We start from the raw sequence: 20,604 nt of genomic DNA on the forward strand, positions 1-20,604 counted from the left end.
TAGTGAATGGTGAAAGATATGAGTCTAGTTTCAATCTTCAGCATGTGGAAAGCCAGTTTTTCTAGCACCATTTATTAAAGAGACTATCTTTCTTCCAGTGAAGGTGTTTGGCTTCTTTGTCAAAGATAAGGTGGCTGAGTGTGTTTGAAGTTGTTTCTGCATCTTCTAGTCTGTTTCATTTATCCTCAGGTCTGTTCTTTTGCCAGTACCATGCTGTTTTTATCACCATAGCTTTGTAGTATAATTTCAGGTCAGGGATTGTAATCTCCTCTGCCTTGCCTTTGTTGCCCAGAATTGCCTTTGCTATTCTAGGTCTCTTCTGGTTTTAGGGTTGTTTTTTCTAATTCTGTGAGATAGTCTGTTGGGATTTTGATTGGGATTGCATTGAATCTGTTTAACAATTTTGGAAGTATGGCCATTTTCACTATATTGGTTTTTCCTAGGGCTAGGGATTTAGCTTAGTGGTTCTGTCGACTGCCTCACATGCACAAGGTCCTGAGTTCAATCCCTGGTACCAAAAAAAATAAATAAATAAAATATATTGGTTCTTCCTAAATATAGATCTCTTTTTAAAAATATGTTAAAGTCTATTATTTTCAGTACACTGTATGTTCTAATTGTCTTGATTTTGAGCAATGGGGGCCCCTTCTTGCCAGCTCCTGTGTCCTTTAGACTTACACCTTTTGCCATTGAGCACTTCTTGGCTTCTGGCATAAAAGTATATTCTGGGTTCACTTTTGACATACCTTGTACAAACATTAGGTACTAAAACTCAATACCTTAGATTCAAAAATCCCAGAAAGAAAGCCATAGCTTTAACTCATCCAAAATCTGCTTTGGTTTTAATTTCATTTTGTTTTTCATTGCTAGAAATTCCTTGCCTCTTTTATAAATTCAGCTATGCATTTAAAAGATATCCATTTAATTTAATCTAACATTTCGAGGAATTTAGTACTGGGAATGTCTCTGACTTTTCAAAATGGTGGAGCTTTTTTTCTATTCTAAGTGCCAAAGAAGATTTGAATGTCTTACAGAGAGAAATTTCAACATAAGAAATTAATATATTCATGAAAAGATTAAGCTAAAGTTCATTACTTTGATTCAGAAAGTGATAAATATACAAGGTAATAGTTTGTGAAGACTTTTATGCTGGTCTTATGTATTCAAGTTTAACAAATTTTGGGTTTTTTTTTTTCCCAAAGGAAATTCCACTCTTCCTCATACAACCAACCTACTAGAGCTTCTCCAGATTCACGGCTCACCCAAATCATGGAACAACATCAGCAAGCTTTGGTGCAGCTGGCCGAGGTGCAGCCCAGGGAGGGGTCCTTTTCCAGCATCACACTTCCGCCCATCTTGTCCAGTGTGGAAAGTGAATCCCAACTCAGTTCAGAGAGAAATCAAATGAAAATTATTCGTAGCAATTCCGAAGGCTATCTGTTTCAACCAGAAAAGGGGAAAAAGAACAGGAAAAGAAGCAGCGTTAAGGTAATAAAAGCATCATTTTCTGCCACGTAACTTTTTAATTTTGACAATGCAGATGGACCTTGATTTTTGTTTCCCTGAACTGGAGCCCTGAATTAGGGTCATTACCGAGGATGCCCATTTCCACATCCTTTCAGTTCATCTCAAAGAAGGGTCTAATTTGCAGACAGGCTGTAATCCTCCTTTTATCCCCAGCTTAAATATCACTCCCTCAGAGAAGATTCCCCGCCCACCCTCTATCCTACACAGAGGCTCCATGTACATTCTCATTTCTGAAAAGAAGAGCAAATAAGTGGAGTTACTGAAAGTGCCTATGGCCACTGTATTCCCCCACATCCTCCTTTGGCTCCTCCACACCTGAGGACTTTTCTGGTCCTCACCTCACCCGCTGCTGCAGTAAAATCCCAAGGCTAGCCAATGAATGAACTTTCCTCTGAAATGGTACTGATAAGATTGACCATTATAGCTCCTTTACACACTTAAATCCTTTTATATCCTGTGCATTTCTCCACTGTCAAAACCAATAAAAACCCCTCAGAAAAGAGCACTTGCTTCTAGTGTCAAATAGCATATTACTTTGAATTTCATTGCTGTCGTGGAACACCTGAGGCAAGGTAGGCTTCAGTGTAGCTGTAGTGTTAGTGTGTGTGAGAGGAAAAGATTGCATCACCAGACAGGAAGACAGGGAGCAACTCCCAAGTCATATTCACTTTTATAAAAACTCACTCTCCCAAGAAATAACCCAGGTTCCACCAGAACTACCTTAATTCCTTCCAAGAGTTGTGCCACAAAGATGTAATAACCTCCCACATCAGAAAGGTCCAAAGTCTTTGTAAACAGGGAAGGGTGGAGGGGGAAAAAAAAAGAAAGGTCCATGTTACCTCCCATCATCACCACCCCAAAGATTGAGACTTCAGCGCATTAGCCTTTGAGGAACATACTTCAACCATTTCCAAAACACAGCAAATACTAAGAAGAAGGCTGGGGGATACATTCTATTACAGGTCAGCTTGGAAGCAGCAGGCCTGTGATGGGCTGGGTTCCCTGAGAATAGACTCTGCATGGAGCTTGGAGTGCAGGAGCTTCCTGAGGGTTTCCCTCGGAAACAAAGTCTGTGAGGGAGTCAGGAGGCCAGGTGGGCAGAGGGAGGAGCCAAGCTGTGTGCAGATGCAGCAGAAGCCTCACCAGGGTTCAGAGGGTTCCTAGTTAGGTTGGCAGTTTTTAGGTGGTGAACCCTGGCTTTTGTTCCAACATTTTGACCAGCTACTAGAGAATGACTGCCCTGGTGGAGATTGTGGCTGAGTAGAGCTGCAGTGCTACTCAGCCACAGGCAGTTCTTAGGTAAGGACCCAGTTGCCAAGCATCAGCATAAGGCTCCCAGCAGCTGGGCCAGTGAGCACCTCAGCCTGGAGGGCACCCACTCTAGGTCAGTCTGGGGCAAGTCAAGTGGATCACTGTTGCTTCAGTTCATCCTGTATGTTCTGAATTCCTACTAGAAATTGTGGTGGGTGTTGAGATGTACAGATAAATGAGCCATGACCCTCCCCTAGAGAAAGCTTGGCATTATGTGGATCTGGAAGACAGACTTGTAGGTGGCTTCAGTATACTGTTTCAAGCAAAATAAGATGTATCACAGGGAGCACAGAGGAGCATGGAGGGGTATACAGATCCTAACCTGGGGATCAAGCAAAGCTTCAGGAAATAATCCCAAGCTGAGTCTTAGAGAATGGTGGAGAGCTGCCAAAGAAGAAAGACAAGAGCATTTCAGGTAGGGCAGCAGCTAAAGCCAGGCTTCAGGAGCTATGACAGTATGGTGCATGCTCGGAATTGGCAGGCACTCACATTGTTGTAACTGAAGGTGAGAAGCACAAGATGTGGAGTGATGTGGGTGGAGAGATAGGTTGGGGCAAGATTTAGATGATCCTGTTCTTCATTTGAAGCAGAAAGTCTTGGTTGGGTGTGATGGCACATACCTCCTTCATGGCTGAGGCAGGGGAATCCCAAGTTTGAGCTCAACCTGGAAAAATTAGGGACTTAACAAAACCCTACATCAAAAAATAAAGAACGGGGCAGGGATTTAGCTCAGTGGTTCCACCGCCTGCCTCACAAGCGCAAGGACCTGAGTTCGATCCCAGGTACCAAAAAAAACCCAAAAACAAAAGAAGAAAGAAAGAAAGAAGAGTTGGGGTTGTATCTCAGTGTGAAAGCCCTGGGTTCAAATCCCCAAAACAGGAGGGGGGTGGGTAGAAGATCTTTATTCTGTAGGCCAGAAGCAGATCATTGAGAAATTTTCAACATGGTCATGTTTATATTTTTAGAAAGTGGCTCTGGCAGAGGTGTACAGTGCAGTGCACATATGTGCCAGCATGTAGAGGCTAAGGCAAGACCTTGTCTCCAAAAGAAAAAAGTCCCAGGAACTTATAGGATCATGAAGTCAGTAGACCTTCATCTGGGCCTCGGAGAAGAAGAAAAGAAAAAGGATGCCCTCAAAGAGAAAAACGAGGATCCAGGCAAAAGTGGTCTGAGCTCATGCTACAGACAGGAAAGAAGCCTGCCTGCTCCTGGAGGGCTCATCTCTGGGGCCTTCTGTGTGCCCCAGGTCTTCAGCTCATTCCCACCATGCACCCCAATCCCCAGCTCTTTGACCTCCTCATCCTAACTGTCCTCCCTCATATCCTCTATCTTGCTGGGACTCCCCACCCCCATACCTGTCCTGGCTTGGAGTCTGGGACCCCAGTTCCACTGTAAATAAGGAGGCATACATTTCTGGAAGCACAGGTCACTTTTCTTTTGCCACAGAAACATCAGTACACAGCAGGGAGGTTCTACAATACTGTTGGTACTATTTTCAAGTATTCTGTAAATAGGTTGTGTAGACAAAAGCAAGAAGCTGGACATCATATATAGTATTATTGTTTCTACCAGAAAATGTATTCACAGCTTTGGACCAACATATTTTCAATGTGAAGACAACTTGCTCACTCCAGAACTTCAGACTGCCAGGGCCTAAAATACAACTCAAACATAGAACCTCAGAAGAGAACCATCCCTGTTAGTTCTTGCCAACTTTAGGCTGTTGTTAAAAGTACACACTTTTAAACTTAGTTCTTGGCCAGCAGGATTTACTGGAAGTCATGGACTAGGTCATCCCTAAACCCTCAGCTCTGTCATCTAATATCGCTGTGACTTGGGCAAGTGATTCATGGGAGATTAAATGAAATAATGTATTATTAGCTTATTCCCTAATAAAAAGAGACATACTATATGTTAATTTTCTTTTCCTTCTTCCTTCTTTTAGTAATTTGAATTCATGTTTTACTGAGAAAAAAAAATAGAGGAAAGTGCCCTGGAGATAATGTGTCACCATAAGTCTAAGAGCATGAGAGGGAAGAGAAGAGGAAAGAGAATTTCCACTTACTGCCTCTCAAGCCCTCTTTCCAACTGGGAAAATCCCTCTCTTCCTGCTTTCCGCCAGGAATGTCACAATCCATATGTATCCATTTTCTCAGCCCAGTGCCTTCAACCTACATCTGACAAATGCACAGAAGCACTCTGTCCTTTAAGCTATTCCAGAAGCTAAAACGTCTTAGAACCAAGCTATTTATGTAAGACAGCAGGTAGCCGGAGCACCAGACAGAGGGAATCATTATCCAGGTCATGCCCATTTGCTAGTCACATCAAATCTGGTAGTTTCCAGGGGAATCACCCTGAATCACATTAAAAATTTGAGGATTTGTAAAGGTAATAGGCCCAACTCCCTTTCCTCTTCGGGCAGTTCTGTTATGACTGATTTCTGAATACCAGGCATTGTCCATGCCATTAAACCCAGACATCAGGCAGTAAGAGATTAACATAGTGCAAGGTGACGAGCAGTATAAAAATATATTTGTGTCACAGCCCACCACAAAGTAGCTGATTAGGGAGCTTTGTGGTAGCTGACTGTCAAGCGGCAGTAATTAACTTGGGTGTTTGTTATCACAGACAATCTGGGTATTGCTGCTTGACTCCTTGGAAGAAGAGGTTTATTTGGATTAAGTTTAGCAACCACAGAACAAATTTCCTTCACTTGCTGTTCCTGAGAATTTGAGGCATTGTTTTTTGTCCTGCTTTTCAGTAACTTTCTCACACTTACACATCCAAGGAATTTTTTCAATAGCTCTGCACTATGCCCCAAGCAGGGTACAACATTTCAGAGTAAAACAGGTCCTCACTGAAGAGTTAATGTCATATTCAATTCAGGCATGCTCTGCCCCAAGTTTGTAATAAAAAATCACTCATCTGGCTTGAGAAGAGTTGTGATTAGTTACTGGTAGAAACCATCCATCAGGAAAGTCCTTTGCCATCGTTTGCTGAAGCCAACTGTGAGCACTGGATCAGAGGGGCTGGTTGGGTCCTAACAGCCTACAGACAGTGCCAGGGTCAGTGGATGTCAGCTCGTGTGTGTTTATGCAAAGTCAAGCAAGGGACCCCATCAGGGACTTGTTGAGAGTGTGCCTCTATTTTCCAACTTGTTCCCCCGTGTTCAGAGACTTAACAGTACTGCCAATGTTGATTATTTCTATTATTGCTATTACTTTGGCATTGTACTACTCTGACCTTTTAGTCTTAGGAAAGCTGATGAGAGGTAAATCAAAGTAAATTCTGGGGATTATTTTACAATAAAGGACTATTGGAGAGACAGAAAGTAGATTAGTGGTTGCCTAGGGCTGGAAGGGGAGGAGGGAGGGGTTTTTTTGAGGGGGGTGATGAAAATGTTCTAAAATTGGATTGTGATGTTCACATAACGTGGTGAGTATACTAAAAGTTACTGAACTGTACAACTTCAAATGACTGAATTTTGTGGTATGTGAATTCTTTCTGAATAAAGCTGTTTAAAAGACTTTAGATGGAGCGAGATCAAACAGAACTACACTGCTAAGAACCAGTTCAAGATTACTTGTGCCAAACGTCAGCAAATCCAGGATTTTCATTTCCAGTCACCCAGAACAAACTCTGTTAGGAGCCACCACTGTCCCTTGAGAAACGTCACTTTGCTGTAGTCACCTCTCCCGTAAAGGGATCAGCAGCACTTGGGGATGGCCCTATTGGGCCACATGCTCTCCCTTCATTTTGATGTGCAGTGCCAGACCCTTGACTATGTTTTTCCGTGCTAAGCTAGATGTTTATTCAAGGTGATAGTAAGAACTGTGGCTGGAGATCAATGAGCAATTATTCATGCTTCACAATGTGTCTTTTGTGATTCAGTGGAATGATTAAAAGTTAAGCTGCTTCAGACTAGGGATGAGATTTCTTGGCACTGATCATTTCTTTCTCATCATCTTTGGACAAATTGAATTTATGGCTTGGATATGAGTAGGGTTTTATTTCCTTCCTTTTCATTATTGGTTTACTCTACCAAATAAATAGTAATTTAGTGATTGCAAAACAGTGTCACAGATGCATATGTATGAAAAACAGCAAATTTGCAACTGCAAGTGTAAGTTATGAGTTCACTCACCTATTAAAAATTACTAAAGGTTTTAAAATGTGACAGTACATTGTAATCAAAGTTTAGACAAAAGAGTAATCTTATTGCTCCATTGCTAGTAGAAGTGTAATTGATAAACATGTTCATTTGATCTCAATAATTACATTTCTGTTAACATCTTAAAGAAATAATCACAGTAGCCCACAAACAATGCTTATTCAGGTGCCTTAAATGGTGAACATTTAGAGAAAGACCTAAACAATTTAACTATGATTAGACAATAGGACATTATGCCTAAAAATCACATTTTTTAAAACTTCAGCAAAATAGATTGTAATGATAAATGCTTAGTGAAAAAAAAATAATTTTCAGTGTGTGTAAGTGATGTTTTGTTTTGTTTTGTTTTTTGTTTTTTGAGACAGGGTCTTGCTGTGAAGTCCAGGCTGGCCTCAAACTCACAATCCTCTTGCCTCAGCCTCCCAAGTGTATGCACCACCATACCCAGCTAAATTCTATTTTCTTACAGGAGAGTTATTATTTGTAATGATTTTAATCCAAAGGATTCCTTAAACTACAATTCTTTCTTCTCTCACTCTGTAGAATTAGATGCACTGAAAGACTTTTGACCATGAGTGTTTAACACTGAACGGGGCAAATTCTGTTTACAGAACTTTTAATCCTTATAGTAGAGAACTATGGCCTCTGTGGCATATCATTTTCACCTTCTGAATTGTGACATTGAAACAATGAAATATTAGGAATAATGTGTTAGCAGCAAGTAACAGAATTACCAGGAGTTTCAAAAATATGAGTTGTTTTCTTTCACACAGCTAATGTACAGTTCGGTGGCTGTTAGCACTGGTGTTTCTATAGCTCAAAACATCAGAACCAAAATTTGTGTGCTTCCCCTATGGTTTCTTTCCTGTCTGCAGGATTCCCCCTTCAGCTCTGTGAATCACATCCACTCTCATGGAAAGGAAGAAAGGACAGGAGAGGGACCGTCCCAGCCTGATAAGAGTTTTCCAAAACTAATTGTGTACCATGAGGATGTTCACTCACTGTGGAGAGGACAGGGCGAGGAATGCAGTCAGACCTCCTTACCCATGGGTTCTGCATCTGTGGATTCAACCAACTGCTGACTGAAATTTTTTTTTTTTTAAAAAAAAGAAATGTGTCTGCATTGAACATGTAAAGACAGTTTTCTTGTCATTATTTACTAAATAACAATACAAAACTCTTTCCATAGCATTTATATTGTGTTAGACATTATAAGTAGTTGAGAGATGATTCAAAGTATACAGGACAGTGTGTGTAGGATATATGCAAATATTACACCATTGTATATAAGAGACTTGAGCATCCTTAAATTTCAGTACCTGTGAGGTGTCCTGGAACCAGACTCTTACTATCCAAGGGATGACTACGTTTGGCTTTTGAGCCTCACATTCAGAGAAGCTAATTGGCATGATGTGTTGGTAGTCAATACACCACTGTGAGTAGGACACGTTCTTGTAATGGCTGGCACAATGTGTATACATCAATTCATTCTTGAGATTATGGAGATACATGTAATTCTGTCAAACATGAAATGTTTTCTTTTAACTGGACTATCTATCAAATTCTATCTTAAAGGCTCACTAGATATACTGTCTCTATCTGAACTTAACAAAATAATTAAGAGGAGCTTTCTAAACCTAAGAAAATGCTGTGCCTTGACCTTCACATCCAGACCGGCAGCATCATAGAGTTAGTACAGAACAGCTGCTTCTTCAGCATGGTACTTTTTCTCCACTCTACTCAGCTTCTATGTGCCCTAAGATAATCACTGTCATACAGATCATCTCTTTCCTACCCCTTCCCTCCCAGAAAAAGAAACCAAGTTAATTAATGAAGTGAAAAACAAAAATATTTAGTTTCCTAAGGAGCAATGAAGTAGCAAGCCTAAACTTCAGTTTTGATGTCAAAAGCTACAGTTTGGGTGTTGTCTTTTTCCTATTGCCAGGAGAACATTAGGGTTTTTCCTAGCTACTCTTGTGCTCAAGTGGCATAATCTGATAATTAAATTGCCTCACTCTGTTGCTCTGGCCTTTTATTTGTGCAATACTAATACGAGTTTAAATGTAAAATTTTGTGTGCCCTTCCAAATATCAAAAAATCACACCAACCAAACAAAATGAATTTTTCAGTGGGTCTTGCCAAGATTCTTAAATAGTTACTTTCCTTTGAGTTTTAGGAATGAATTATAGTTGTTTTTACCTTACAATTATCTTTTTTTTCCCAACAATCAATAGCAGAATTCTAAGATTGCTACCTATGTGCCTCTCATGGACAACAGTGTAAGTTCATTGGACAAGGGCTGTCTTTTTGAAGCCATGTGCTTATTTGATGGACTTGCATTGCCTCTTCCAGGGAAATCATATGATTTAGAAAACTACTCAAGACTAGATATCATAGGAATAGCAGCGGTGGTAAAGTGGCAATGTATATGTTCTGTTAAAAATAGTAATAACAGCCAGCCAGGGTGGTGCACGTCTGTAATTCCAGCACTCGGGAGGCTGAGGTAGAAGGATGGTTGTGAGCTCAAGGCCAGCCTATGCTAGTGAGTTCAAGGCCAACCTGAACTTTATAGTGAGACTGTCAAAAAAAAAAAAATGGGGGCCAGGCATTTAGCTCAGTGATGCAGCCACCTGCCTCTAAAGTGCAAGGTCCTGAGTTCGATCCCTGGTACCAAAAAAAAAAATAAAAGGAATAACAAGACAGCACGTTACTAGCTTGAAATTTTTATTTCCAATTTTCAGAATTTCAGTTTCCTTTATTGCAGAAATGGAAAGTCAAAACATGTTAGCTAATCAGATACACATTATCAAAGAGACTATCACCAGTAACTACCATCAGAATGGAAGAACTGTCAGGATATGCTCCCATTCTCTGACCATCCACACAGGCTTCTGTTCATCATCTTCCTTCTCCCTTTATCCAACTATGACTGTTTGAGGGAGGAGGGACACGAGTCTTTAAAAGAAACTGTTTCTGTGGTTGTATTTTCAGAGTTCTAAGCTGAAAGGCTATCAAAAAAGAGACGTGAGGCTTGGAGGCCTGGGACCTGACTTTGAGTCCATCAGAGACAAAGTGAGTGAGATATGCAGAAACAGTTCTTTCAGGCTTGACCTCGCCCATCTGTCCTTCAGCAAAACTATACAGAGGTGCTCCCCAAACCAAGCCCAATTCAGATATCTCACACTGAACAGAAATCCTTGGACATAGCCCTGGAAATAGAGCAGAGGCCCAGCCACTCTTTTTACTACAAAATAAAAATATTAGCCAGTGTTGTTTTAGCCACCACCCTTCAGTTATTTTTGAAGGCCTGCATGGAAAAGTGGGACACATGCACCTGAAAAGGGATGCATGTATTATGTGGCCATTGGTCTTTCCTGACAGAGTAGTCTTGATAATTTTGAAGAGTGGCTGCAGAGAAGACATTTAGGTCTGAGTTCCCCAACCCCTGAGAAGTGCATCCACTTTATTCTCTTTTCTCCTGTGAAAGGAGATCTTCATTTAATGTGTTTTAACTGCAGTTGCACTCAGGCGTAAAAAGAGTATAGTTTAAAGTTGGAAGCAAAAATGAAAATAAATTGGGTAAATGCAACAAAGAAGGGGGTGAAGTGATTTGCCACTGTTAAGAGAGTACTGGGTGTGCTGTTTGCAGTGATGTCCTCATCACAGTGCAACTCAAGGAGAAACACTAACTTAACCAGTTCACTGCTGTCACCTTACACATGGTGATCCACTTTTCCTGTGGTGCTGATGCAATGCCTGGCTCCCTGAAACTAGTGTCATTCTAAACAGAGAGCAGAGAGAGCTAGCAGGACCTGTGATTTATCATAACTTTGCTTCTCCAAACAGATGCAAAAATTAAAACAGCAAAAGGAATATGCAAAACAAGTTAAGGAGTACAACATGAAGACACTCTCTATTCTATCCAAACCACAAACAGCAAAAACTGAAAATAAATTGGTCATTCCTCGGCAGAAGGTAAGAAATTCTCATGAAGGCATTTTTAAAATCAGAATTAAAAGAAAATTTTTGTTACTTCTTAATTTTAAAAATATTGAGGGCCAGGGATTTAGCTCAGTGGCACCACGTCTGCCTTGCAAGTGCAAGGTCCTGAGTTCGATCCCTGGTACCAAAAAAAAATTGCCCATGTGTTTGGAACCTAGGAAATGTTTTAGTAACTGTCAGTCCTCCAACTACCTGTCACCCACAGATATCCATATTACCACAGCAAGCATACACAATGCCTTAAGATTAGACTTTTTATTTTCCTGAAGTTCATTATTTCCACATAGTTTCTTCCAAGTACACTGTTTTAGGTTTGCTACACGTGAAAAGTAACTAGGGAGGTGATTTCTTAGAAGAAAACAGCAATCCTGATTGACTATCAATTTATTCTCAATCATGAAGTAGGTTTCAAGCAGATTAGTGTCTTGCTGTTTAATGTCAAAGAAAAGCCTTCCTTGCTTCTTTCAAGTTCATTCCCCTATGGTTTTCCATAGGGGCTGTAATATATGTTTTCCTCTAGCAAAGAAAAATGATTCCAAGAAATACAGAACGCTCTCTCACTCAGATGTCATCCACCCAAGGGTTGCGATGGAATGAAGTGTGTACTCTAGAGACCCAGAGCTTTGCTGTGCAAGTCTCTGCCTCCATTGATCTAGACAACCCCAGTAAGGATATGGGATCCTTTGCATGAGGGATAAATGATCCTTTGATGCCTTCAGGGATGGGTACTTCATGTTCTCTTTCAGAGACCATCATATTTTCTATTTATTGCCTTTTTCCTCAGACCTTGAAGGCCTCAATCCTCTTGATTGAGTTTCCATGGTGCCACTTTTTCTTTTTTTCTCCAATCCATTATATTTCCACGAAGAGCTTCAAGGCCACAAATCTATAATTAGAAGTTCCTATAGATTTCACCTGTACACAGTGAAATAATCGGGACATTTTTTCCTATGTTTTAGAATTTTTCCCCTTCTAGGACCTAAATATGCTATCCATTCCCATCTCAGCTATAAGCAAACTCTTTCTTTTTTTTCTGGTACCAGGAATTGAACTTGGCCTCAGGCTTGCCAGGCAGGTGCTGTGCCACTGAGCTAAATCCCTAGACTAAGTAAACTCTTTTTAAAATACAAAACTGACATAAAAAAAGATTTAGAACTAATACTAGGTGATCTCTCTCCTTCTCTCTCTCTCTCTCTCTGTTTCTCTGTCTCTGTCTCTCCCTGTCTCTTCTCTCTGTCTCTTTTTCTCTCTCTCTCCCTCCTTCCCTCCCTCCCTCTCTCTCTCCTTACCTCTATCCCTCTCTTCCCTCGTGTGTGTGTGTGTGTGTGTGTGTGTGTGTGTGTTATGCTACGGATCAAACCTAGGGCCTTGCACATGCTAAGCAACCACTCTGTACTGAGCTACACCTCCAGCTCTAGTGATTTCATTTTTATCATGCCTTTAAGAACTGATATCACTGGGAAAAGTCTCTAGGTTTCTACTGATATGCTAAACAAAGAAAATAATTCAACCTTTAATACTTTCTAGAGTTCTAAGAGTCTACAAACCAGAACAGTTAGTATAACAAAGGAGGCTCAATTTTACATCACCACAGTGATACCTTTGGTCTCAAACTATAACATCCTCTTTGGGTAGCAAGTTCTATTAATAACTCCCTAATGGAAGTTTGATCTTAATAAGGCTGCAAAAAAGTAAGTATATCAGACACATAAAAAAATCTATTTTTAAATATGTGGTAAAATTTCAGTTTTATGAAGAAAATATCCAAGGAACACAATAGCTGTATGCATCATTCTCCAAGTCTTTTCCTCCCTGCAACATAGTGTTTTGTGGCTAATTTATTTTGCTTAAACTGGGTATTTTGTTGCATTTGCACTTTCTATTTGATCTCCATTTCTACTCATATTGTAGCAATCAATGTCTCCATTTGTATTATGAATAAACATACAGACTAGCTTTAATTTAAGAAATCTAGGGCTTGCTTCCTATTTTAAATAAAATTTTATCTTTATGTTTTCAGGCTTTGGAATATGCAAAAACCATCCCCAAACCAAAACAATCAAATCTGACTGACCAAACAACAAAGGAGAAAAAAAATCCAACCTATGATGGGAAAGAAGAAAGTTTACCTGAAATCTCCCTACTAGAGATACTACAGAGCAGACACGAGAGGGAAAAACAGGCTGTGGCTGCTTTCAAAGTTCTTCATATTGTCTAGATAGCACTTGGTAGGAGATCAAAAACACTCCAAGAACAGACACACAGAAAAAACTCCAACCAACTCATCTGCATTGTGAATGATAACCCAGTACCATCATTCAAACACTGCACAGGATTTAATAGGGGCTGTCATGTTATGGTCCCATTCTTCACCTTCTAGCAAGAAAATATTTTTAATTATTTATTTTCAAATCAGTTAGAATTTTGGGCTGATAAATAACTAGAGAATAAAACCTTTAGTTTCTTATCGGATCTTTTGATTTCTTAAACTATCTGTGCCCTTCTTTAGCAAATGAAAACCTTGAAATTACCCAGAATTAAATATAAACACTTCAGATTCTCTTAAAATGAACTCATCAGTACTCATCAGTAAATTCTGAGATAACATTTCAAAAATATTACTCAAATATGCAAGTTTACCCAAGGATTTGTATGTAAAATTTAAAAAGAATGAAGGTAGATGTAGATGTATCTATTAGAATAGAACAAATTCCAGTATCGTTCACAGTGTCAAAATATTAGTTATAAATCCCCAACAAGTTCAGAAATGCCCAACTTAGGCAACTCTGAGAAATACACTTTATCAAAACCAAGTATATAAATTTGCTAGGCATCTTGCCACCACAAATATCTTAAAATATTGTCAAATGTAAGCTTCCACATAAAAAGTAATATTAGATAAAAGAGAAATATTCTACACTTTACTACTGAATTTGATATTAATAAATATTTCAATTTATTTATATATTTTGATGTATTATAAAAATTGCCAGTCTTTTTTTTTAAGAGTAGGAAATATTTATTGGGAGAAAGAAAGCTTCTGCCTAAGAGAGACAGAAGGGGGACCGGAAAGTGGGTTGCCTGCCCACCCCACTTTTCAAAGATATTTTATACAGCAAACCCATGTGGTGAGGCGGGTAAAAATTTTCCAGTCTTAAAACTACTAAATATATTTAATTTTTTACTTCCTTCACTGTATTTGGTGGGCATTGCATTCTCAGGTGAACATATCCAAAAATGTATAATTTTAACACCAGTTTAGGGCAGATCTGTTTACTCATGGGGCGTAAAGACTAGCTTTGGAAATTCAAAATTCTGTGTTATATATATTTTACATATATAATGATATGATATAAAGGCTGTCTATAGTAACTTTTTTTTTGAAACTGGAAGCAGTTTAGAGTTGAGAGTCTGGAAAAATAAATATCTGAAGAGTACAAGAAAACTGGTAAATCATGGTTCAGTGGTTTTTGGAAAATAATATATGAGGAGTTAGTGCCACAAAATCACAGCCCAAACTACTTTAAAATGTATTTTTGTCAAACTACTTTAAAATGTATTTTGTATCCTTCAGGATACATGGTGAAGACATTTCTAGAAACATTAATTTTTTTCCTAAATGGCTTTAAATTTAAACTAACTGTGGGATGTCAAAAGAATGCATATAGAGACAGTCCCATACTTTCATACTTAAAGGAACAGAGTGAAATTTTTAAATTGTCTATTTCAACTAGAGTAAAAGAATTTAGCGCTTGAAAAGAATTTATCTTGTTCACCTGCCAACTTTTCAATAGAGGAAATAGGGGCCAAGGAAAGGTAAGTGACACTCAAGTCCTTCTGCTCTGTTCAGGAGAATGGGAGAGCAGCCAGGTCTCAGTCCCCGGTCTCTGCACACCAAGAACAGTGCTATTGGGTTCCTTGTCAGTAGAAAGAGGATGTTCTTGTTTCTCGGTGTGGGCAAGGAGCACATAATTGCTATGAATTTCAAGCTGGGCCTGAATTTCCTTAAGTTCAGTTTTTAGAAATATACCTTACTATGTACCTGATGATTTTTAAAACATGTACAATCTGGCAGATTTTCTAACCAACACTGGTAAAGTTCTAATACACATAGAAAGCAACTCAAACTTTGATGCTGACTGATAAAAGACATTCTCCCCTACCCCATCGAAACACTTCTAAACTTGCCATCACCATTTTTCTGATAGCTTGCCTTTGGTCCTGTGGTTAAATCCTTCCAACACTTTTACATATCCTGTCAAAACCAAGCAGGTTAAGTGGCTTAGTTGATGTCAAACCACACTTTTGCAAGCTCCTTGTCCCCAAAGCCAGTTTTCACCATCCAACACAGAAGACTATGTACATCAGAATTCTTTATACAATGCCAACTGGCATCTAAAATGACTTTGGCTAAAGAAATAAAATCTGCTTGCTGAAAGTTTGAAGTTGAAGTCTAAGAATGGATTAGAATGGCCCGTGAGCCCCAAGTCCACTCACAATAGTAATTTCAGTGGAATGTCACAAAGCTACCACCACCCTAGGACAGGAGAGAGACTGCAAACAATAAATGACAAATACTTTTTTGTTCTTTCTTTAAACTATGCTAACAACAACAATATTGATCTTTTTTAAACCTAGGTGGATCAGTGACCAATTTTATAACATTTCTGTTTCAGATACTCAAGAAAATAGAAACAACCTGGCTGATAGAAAACAAGGAACTTTAAACTTCAGTGATGTAATAAGAGAAGCCCTGTATTTGACCAGATGTTATATATGGCATTGAAAGACATGGTATAATTCTGCCTAATCTCTGTGAGCTGGTACAAATAAAGGCCTTTTGAGCCATCTATTCGCTCTTATTACAGCCTCCTTTCTGCAGTGTTTTTTCATCTTGAGTTTCCAACAATAGCATCCTCTTAAAGGGAGCTTTTTTTTTTTTTTTACAAGTAGCTGAATTTAATGACAGCTGTTTTCTTGATATTGTTTTGTATAGTAAGGAGTCTCTTGGGAGTTATCCAGAAACCAAGTCAAGAAAAGACAATACCGAGGAACAAAATAAAAGGTAAGCCTAGCAAAGGCACTGATGCCTAATGGTTCCAATCGGGGCCTTATTATTGGTTAATGAATCATTGTCAAAACATTGCAGCAAGCATGAGCATGCACAGTGTAGTCTATAGTGAGAAAATGACTCTTCATCCCAACAGTTATTAACTGGGAGTTGTTTGAAAACACGTCCAGTAATTATAACAACACTGGAGCTAATTGAGAACTTTGAGTTCCTAGCAAATGACCTACAATAGCAGACTAGATCAACTCAGGGGAGGATTCTTTTCTAATTACTTATTGAAAAGCAGCAGAAGATGAATTGAATTTGAGTGATAGTCTTGCAGATATCAGGGCAAGTTTAGCTAATTCTCTCCCAAGATGTGCTTCAAAATATATATAATATTGCCAGTATATTAGGAGTATTTGAACCTAGAAAATTGTTAAAGAAAAAATCAGGATTTTCCTCCTAAGTACACCTTTTACCTGAGTAAGTTTTAAATAATGTATATTTCATCCAATTTCAAGTATTCATAGGATGACTATAGGGCTTCTCTTCCCTGATGTTGTTTCTATAAGCTCTATTTTCAGTGGGTAAAAATGGAGAGACAAAAAGATACACAACTTCACCTGCCTCACAAGCACAAGGTCCTAATTTCAATCCCTGGTAACCCCCCTCCAAAAAAGAGATATACAAATCCTCCATTTGCCTCTTTGTTTTCCCAGTAAGTGAAGGATTGAAAATGGTAGCACAGAGTGAAATTTTTTAGTTACTGTGGATTTTGCTTAACCTTACAGAGCTCACTCTCCCTAGATTCATATCTTACAAGTTGACTATATAATGCCAGACATAATATTATTTCTGTACTATAAAGATAAGGCAAAGATAAAGTATCCATTCTAATAAAAATTTATTCCATTTTAAAAATATATACTGAAGTAGGGTCGCAGAGCAGCTGAAAATCTGATATTCAACATTATCCCCTAACCCCACTGCCTCCAGACTAATCCCAGTATTTGTTTCTCTTCACCCTGTAGCTTCATCAAGCAAAATCACACATTATTCTCATAATAGGACTGAGAAAGCATAAAATATCTCAGTTTCCTAAGTAAATATCTGCTTTTTTAATCTACTTTTGATGGTAATTTCCATTCATCCATTCATCCATTCATCTCATTCCCTAAATTATTTATTAGCCTGAAAATATTCTAATTTTTCATCTTGATTACTTAATTCGGGCTCAATAAAATAACTGGAAAGTTGGCACCTTTCCAAAATGTTATGAAAATATACATTTCAAAATGCAATAAGATGCAAAACAAATAGGATTTTTTTCTCAGCTCTCTCTACCTGCAATACCAGAACTCTTTGAAAAATATGAAGAGAGTAAAAAAGAATTTGGTGGACAGGATTTATCTCCCTTGCTGCCTCTCCATTGCTTTTTCATTTCCCCCTTATAAACCTGGGTAATGTAAGTAATTAATTTTCAATAAGTTGGATAAATGGTCTTCTGCTATTAAACAGGTCTAACAGGTTGAGAGGATTATAATAATGTGAGCATTCCAGGCAAATGTATTTAGTGAAGCCTTGAAAATTTCAGATAAGAGTTCACAAACACCCTTTCACTGAATTGGCAGCTCATAGACACCAGCCCTGATACTGTGGCTGCCAACCTGGTTTTTCAGATTACACTCTATTGCTGAGGTCCCAAACAATTGCAGTAGATGTTGAAATAGCAGATATACCTATGGTGCAAATTTGGTGGTAGAGGAAACAACTGTCAGAAATTTTAAACCCAGAAAGTGTAATCATCCATCCTTTGGGAAACTGCCTACACAGAGGAAAGTAGAGAACTCTCCAAATAAAACCAGTGGTGATGTCTGTGCTAAATAAGTTGGGCCAAATATATACTCTTTCTGCAGTGCCAAATTCCTCTCCCAATTTAATCTTACACTATGTTTTTGGTACCCAGACATCTATCAAAATTAGAATCATGAAGCCGAACTGGCCTTGTCTCATATCCTCACTCTGTCACCTGGCAGTGAGGTCTTTTCCATTTCCCCAGCTTCCACACTATGGTGACACTTTGAAGTAGTACAGATGAGGTCCCTAAATTTGTTGTCTCTACTTAAAATTGATAATCTCCTATGTTACAAACCTCAAGCACCTATTTTTAATGAAAGCTTTAGGTGAATATCAAAGAACTATTTAGTCATGTCTAATATTTTAATTAGATTATATTCTCAATTTAACCCATTAAATCTCCTTTGATGATCCCCATGTTTAGTGTTTAGCCCCAGATGCACGAGGTAATGAATACTGGACCTTTTGATTTAATGAGAATTTCGGCTCTTCCAGCCTGCACCTCTTTGTATACCTTTTATTTTGCTGGCTATAGAATTCTGTTAATTGAAGGGGTCTCTTACCATTACACATTAAGAAGTATAAATTAGCATCCCCATTCTCATTGGAAAATGCAAGCAGACAGTTTTGCTTTGATCTGAGGATTGAGCTGAAGAAGGCAGCAGCCCTCTGAAAATGAGCTGATGGCCTTGTTATCAGGGCAAAATACAGATGCGTACATGTGTCACAAAACACTTAATGTCTTAATTGATCACTTTCCAATTCTGCCTGTTCTGTTTCCATCATTCTCGTCAGGAGCCTGTATATGTATGAGTGTGTGTGTGTGTGTGTGTGTGTGTGTGTGTCTGTCTGTCTTTGCTTCCTCTGTTTATCCTATTTCTCCCCTCTCTTCAGTCAGTTAAGTAGCTAGATTTTAAATTAACCTGGGTCCAAGAAAAGTCAAATATAGCACTCCTCAAAATCCAAGGGCCATTGGTTCCAGGAACCTCCACAGGTATAAAATCCACAGATGCTTAAGTTCCTTATACAAAATAGTATATAATTTGCATATAACCTACATACATCCTCCCATATATTTTAAATCATCTCTAGGCTATTTATAATACCTAATACAATGTAAATCCTGGACAAACAGTTGTTATGCAGTATTGTTTAGGGAATAATAAAAAGAAAACAAAGTCTGTGCATAGCCAGTACAGATGAAATTTTTTCAAATATTTTCCATCAGCAGTTAGCTGAATCTGCAAATCCAAAACCCACAAGTACAGAAGGCCAACTATAACATAAATTCCCTCACCTTAAAATTCTAAGCACATCCTGTAGAACTACCCGGACTTTCCACAGACCATGATGCTAAGGACTCACTCTGCCTTCCAGTCCCCTCAACCCAGTATCTCACAAGCCTTTCTGCACAGCTGTTCTATGCTTCCTTCCTTCTACAAAGAGAAAAAAGCGGAGAACACACCAAACAAAACCACTGGAAATCTCTACAAAAAATAACTGGAATCCCATAATGTATTCTCTTGGTGGCAAATTCATCTTCCATTTTAATTTTATACTTTATTTTTTGCCATCCAGACAACTATCAAAATCATTATGAGCTCTGCTGGCCCTGCTTCCTATCACTACCCTGTCACCAAGCAGTGAAGTCTTTTCTCACTTTTTCTGCTTTTAATCTGCTCTAGTAATAATGCAGCTCTCCAGTATCTCAACAGATTTGTTTCATAAGAGAAATGTCAAGTTAAAGATCAATACCTCTGAGACTTCTGCAAAAATATGGAAGACTGAACAAAAGTTTCATTTCCTTGACAAGACCTCACTTAAACCACAATAAAGAGTTTTAAAAATGTAAAAACATATAAGAATAGGGAGAACAGGAAGACTAACAACAGTAACAAAACTTTGAAAACATAAAAGCAGAGGAATGAGCTGCTAACAAAACAAAACAAAAAAATCCAACAGACTCCAAAAATACTAAATTCAAAACTAGCAAAGGGGAAAGCCAAGAATCAGTCTGACTTACATTATTGAATACCAAAATTCTCTATAATCAATGTCACCAATTACCTAGAGGTTAATGGAGAGGAGAGGGGCTAATGAAGGAAGACTTGTGAAAGTTTGTTTGACCTGTAGGTCTATTAGCCAATTTCTGTGTAGCTAAGCCTTGCCCCTCCACTGCCCGGGAAAAGATGGTTCTGCCCCTGCAGTGAGCAAAACTGCCATTTCCACAGTGAGGGCCACCTAGCTGTTGTGAAGAATGCAGACTAATGTGTGCTCTAAATACAGAGACCTCTTGTCCACTTCCACGTGGCTCTCAGAATATTGGGATTTAATCCTGCAAGCAAGAGTTTAGGAAATTCTTCTCTGGGGAATCTGAGCAGCCCAAAAGACAAGACCTAAACATCTTGACCTCAGAGCTTCTCTAAAGAACTCAGCCATGCTATTCCATGTAAAACTCATAGTCAATAAGTCCCAGCTGCATACAGTACTTCCAGTTTCCTAGGAGCCTTTTGGGATTTCCCAACACCTCAGCATGTTACACAGAATATCTTTAAGAGGAAGGAAGTGTTATCTCAGCACTCTGAGAGACTGAGGCAGAAGGACAGCAAGTTTGAGCCCAGCCTGAGCCACTTAGAGATCCTGTTTGCAAAATAAGATAAAAAGGGGTTGGAGCTATAGCTCA

At 38.8% G+C, this 20,604-nt stretch overlaps 2 protein-coding genes across 14 annotated transcripts in view; both read left to right on the top strand.

Annotated features, from left to right (window-relative positions):
* The window catches only part of Crtam (cytotoxic and regulatory T cell molecule), a 91,979-nt gene extending 76,106 nt beyond the window's left edge, over positions 1-15,873 (top strand). Inside the window, exon 7 of the mRNA XM_087212585.1 lies at positions 15,688-15,873. The gene's annotated coding sequence lies outside the window, so the exon portion shown is untranslated. The remainder of the gene's footprint in view (positions 1-15,687) is intronic.
* The window catches only part of Jhy (junctional cadherin complex regulator), a 70,151-nt gene extending 54,278 nt beyond the window's left edge, over positions 1-15,873 (top strand). For 6 of the 13 annotated variants that reach the window (XM_004870903.4, XM_087212579.1, XM_087212580.1 and 3 more), the window contains 4 exons: positions 1,203-1,488; positions 10,001-10,081; positions 10,856-10,984; positions 13,032-15,873. In XM_004870903.4, coding sequence (XP_004870960.2) covers positions 1,203-1,488; positions 10,001-10,081; positions 10,856-10,984; positions 13,032-13,229 — 694 coding nt within the window. In that variant the 3' untranslated portion in view covers positions 13,230-15,873. Of the gene's footprint in view, positions 1-1,202; positions 1,489-7,884; positions 9,969-10,000; positions 10,082-10,855; positions 10,985-13,031 lie in introns of those variants that run through there. The other 7 variants (XM_087212577.1, XM_087212582.1, XM_013067859.3 and 4 more) reach the window with 4 other exon arrangements.
* Positions 15,874-20,604: the final 4,731 nt, after the last annotated feature.

Source organism: Heterocephalus glaber, unplaced genomic scaffold (assembly GCF_053883595.1).
Source record: "Heterocephalus glaber isolate CG9 unplaced genomic scaffold, H.glaber_assembly_v1.0 deba00001431, whole genome shotgun sequence".
In the NCBI taxonomy this organism is placed as follows: domain Eukaryota; kingdom Metazoa; phylum Chordata; class Mammalia; order Rodentia; family Bathyergidae; genus Heterocephalus; species Heterocephalus glaber.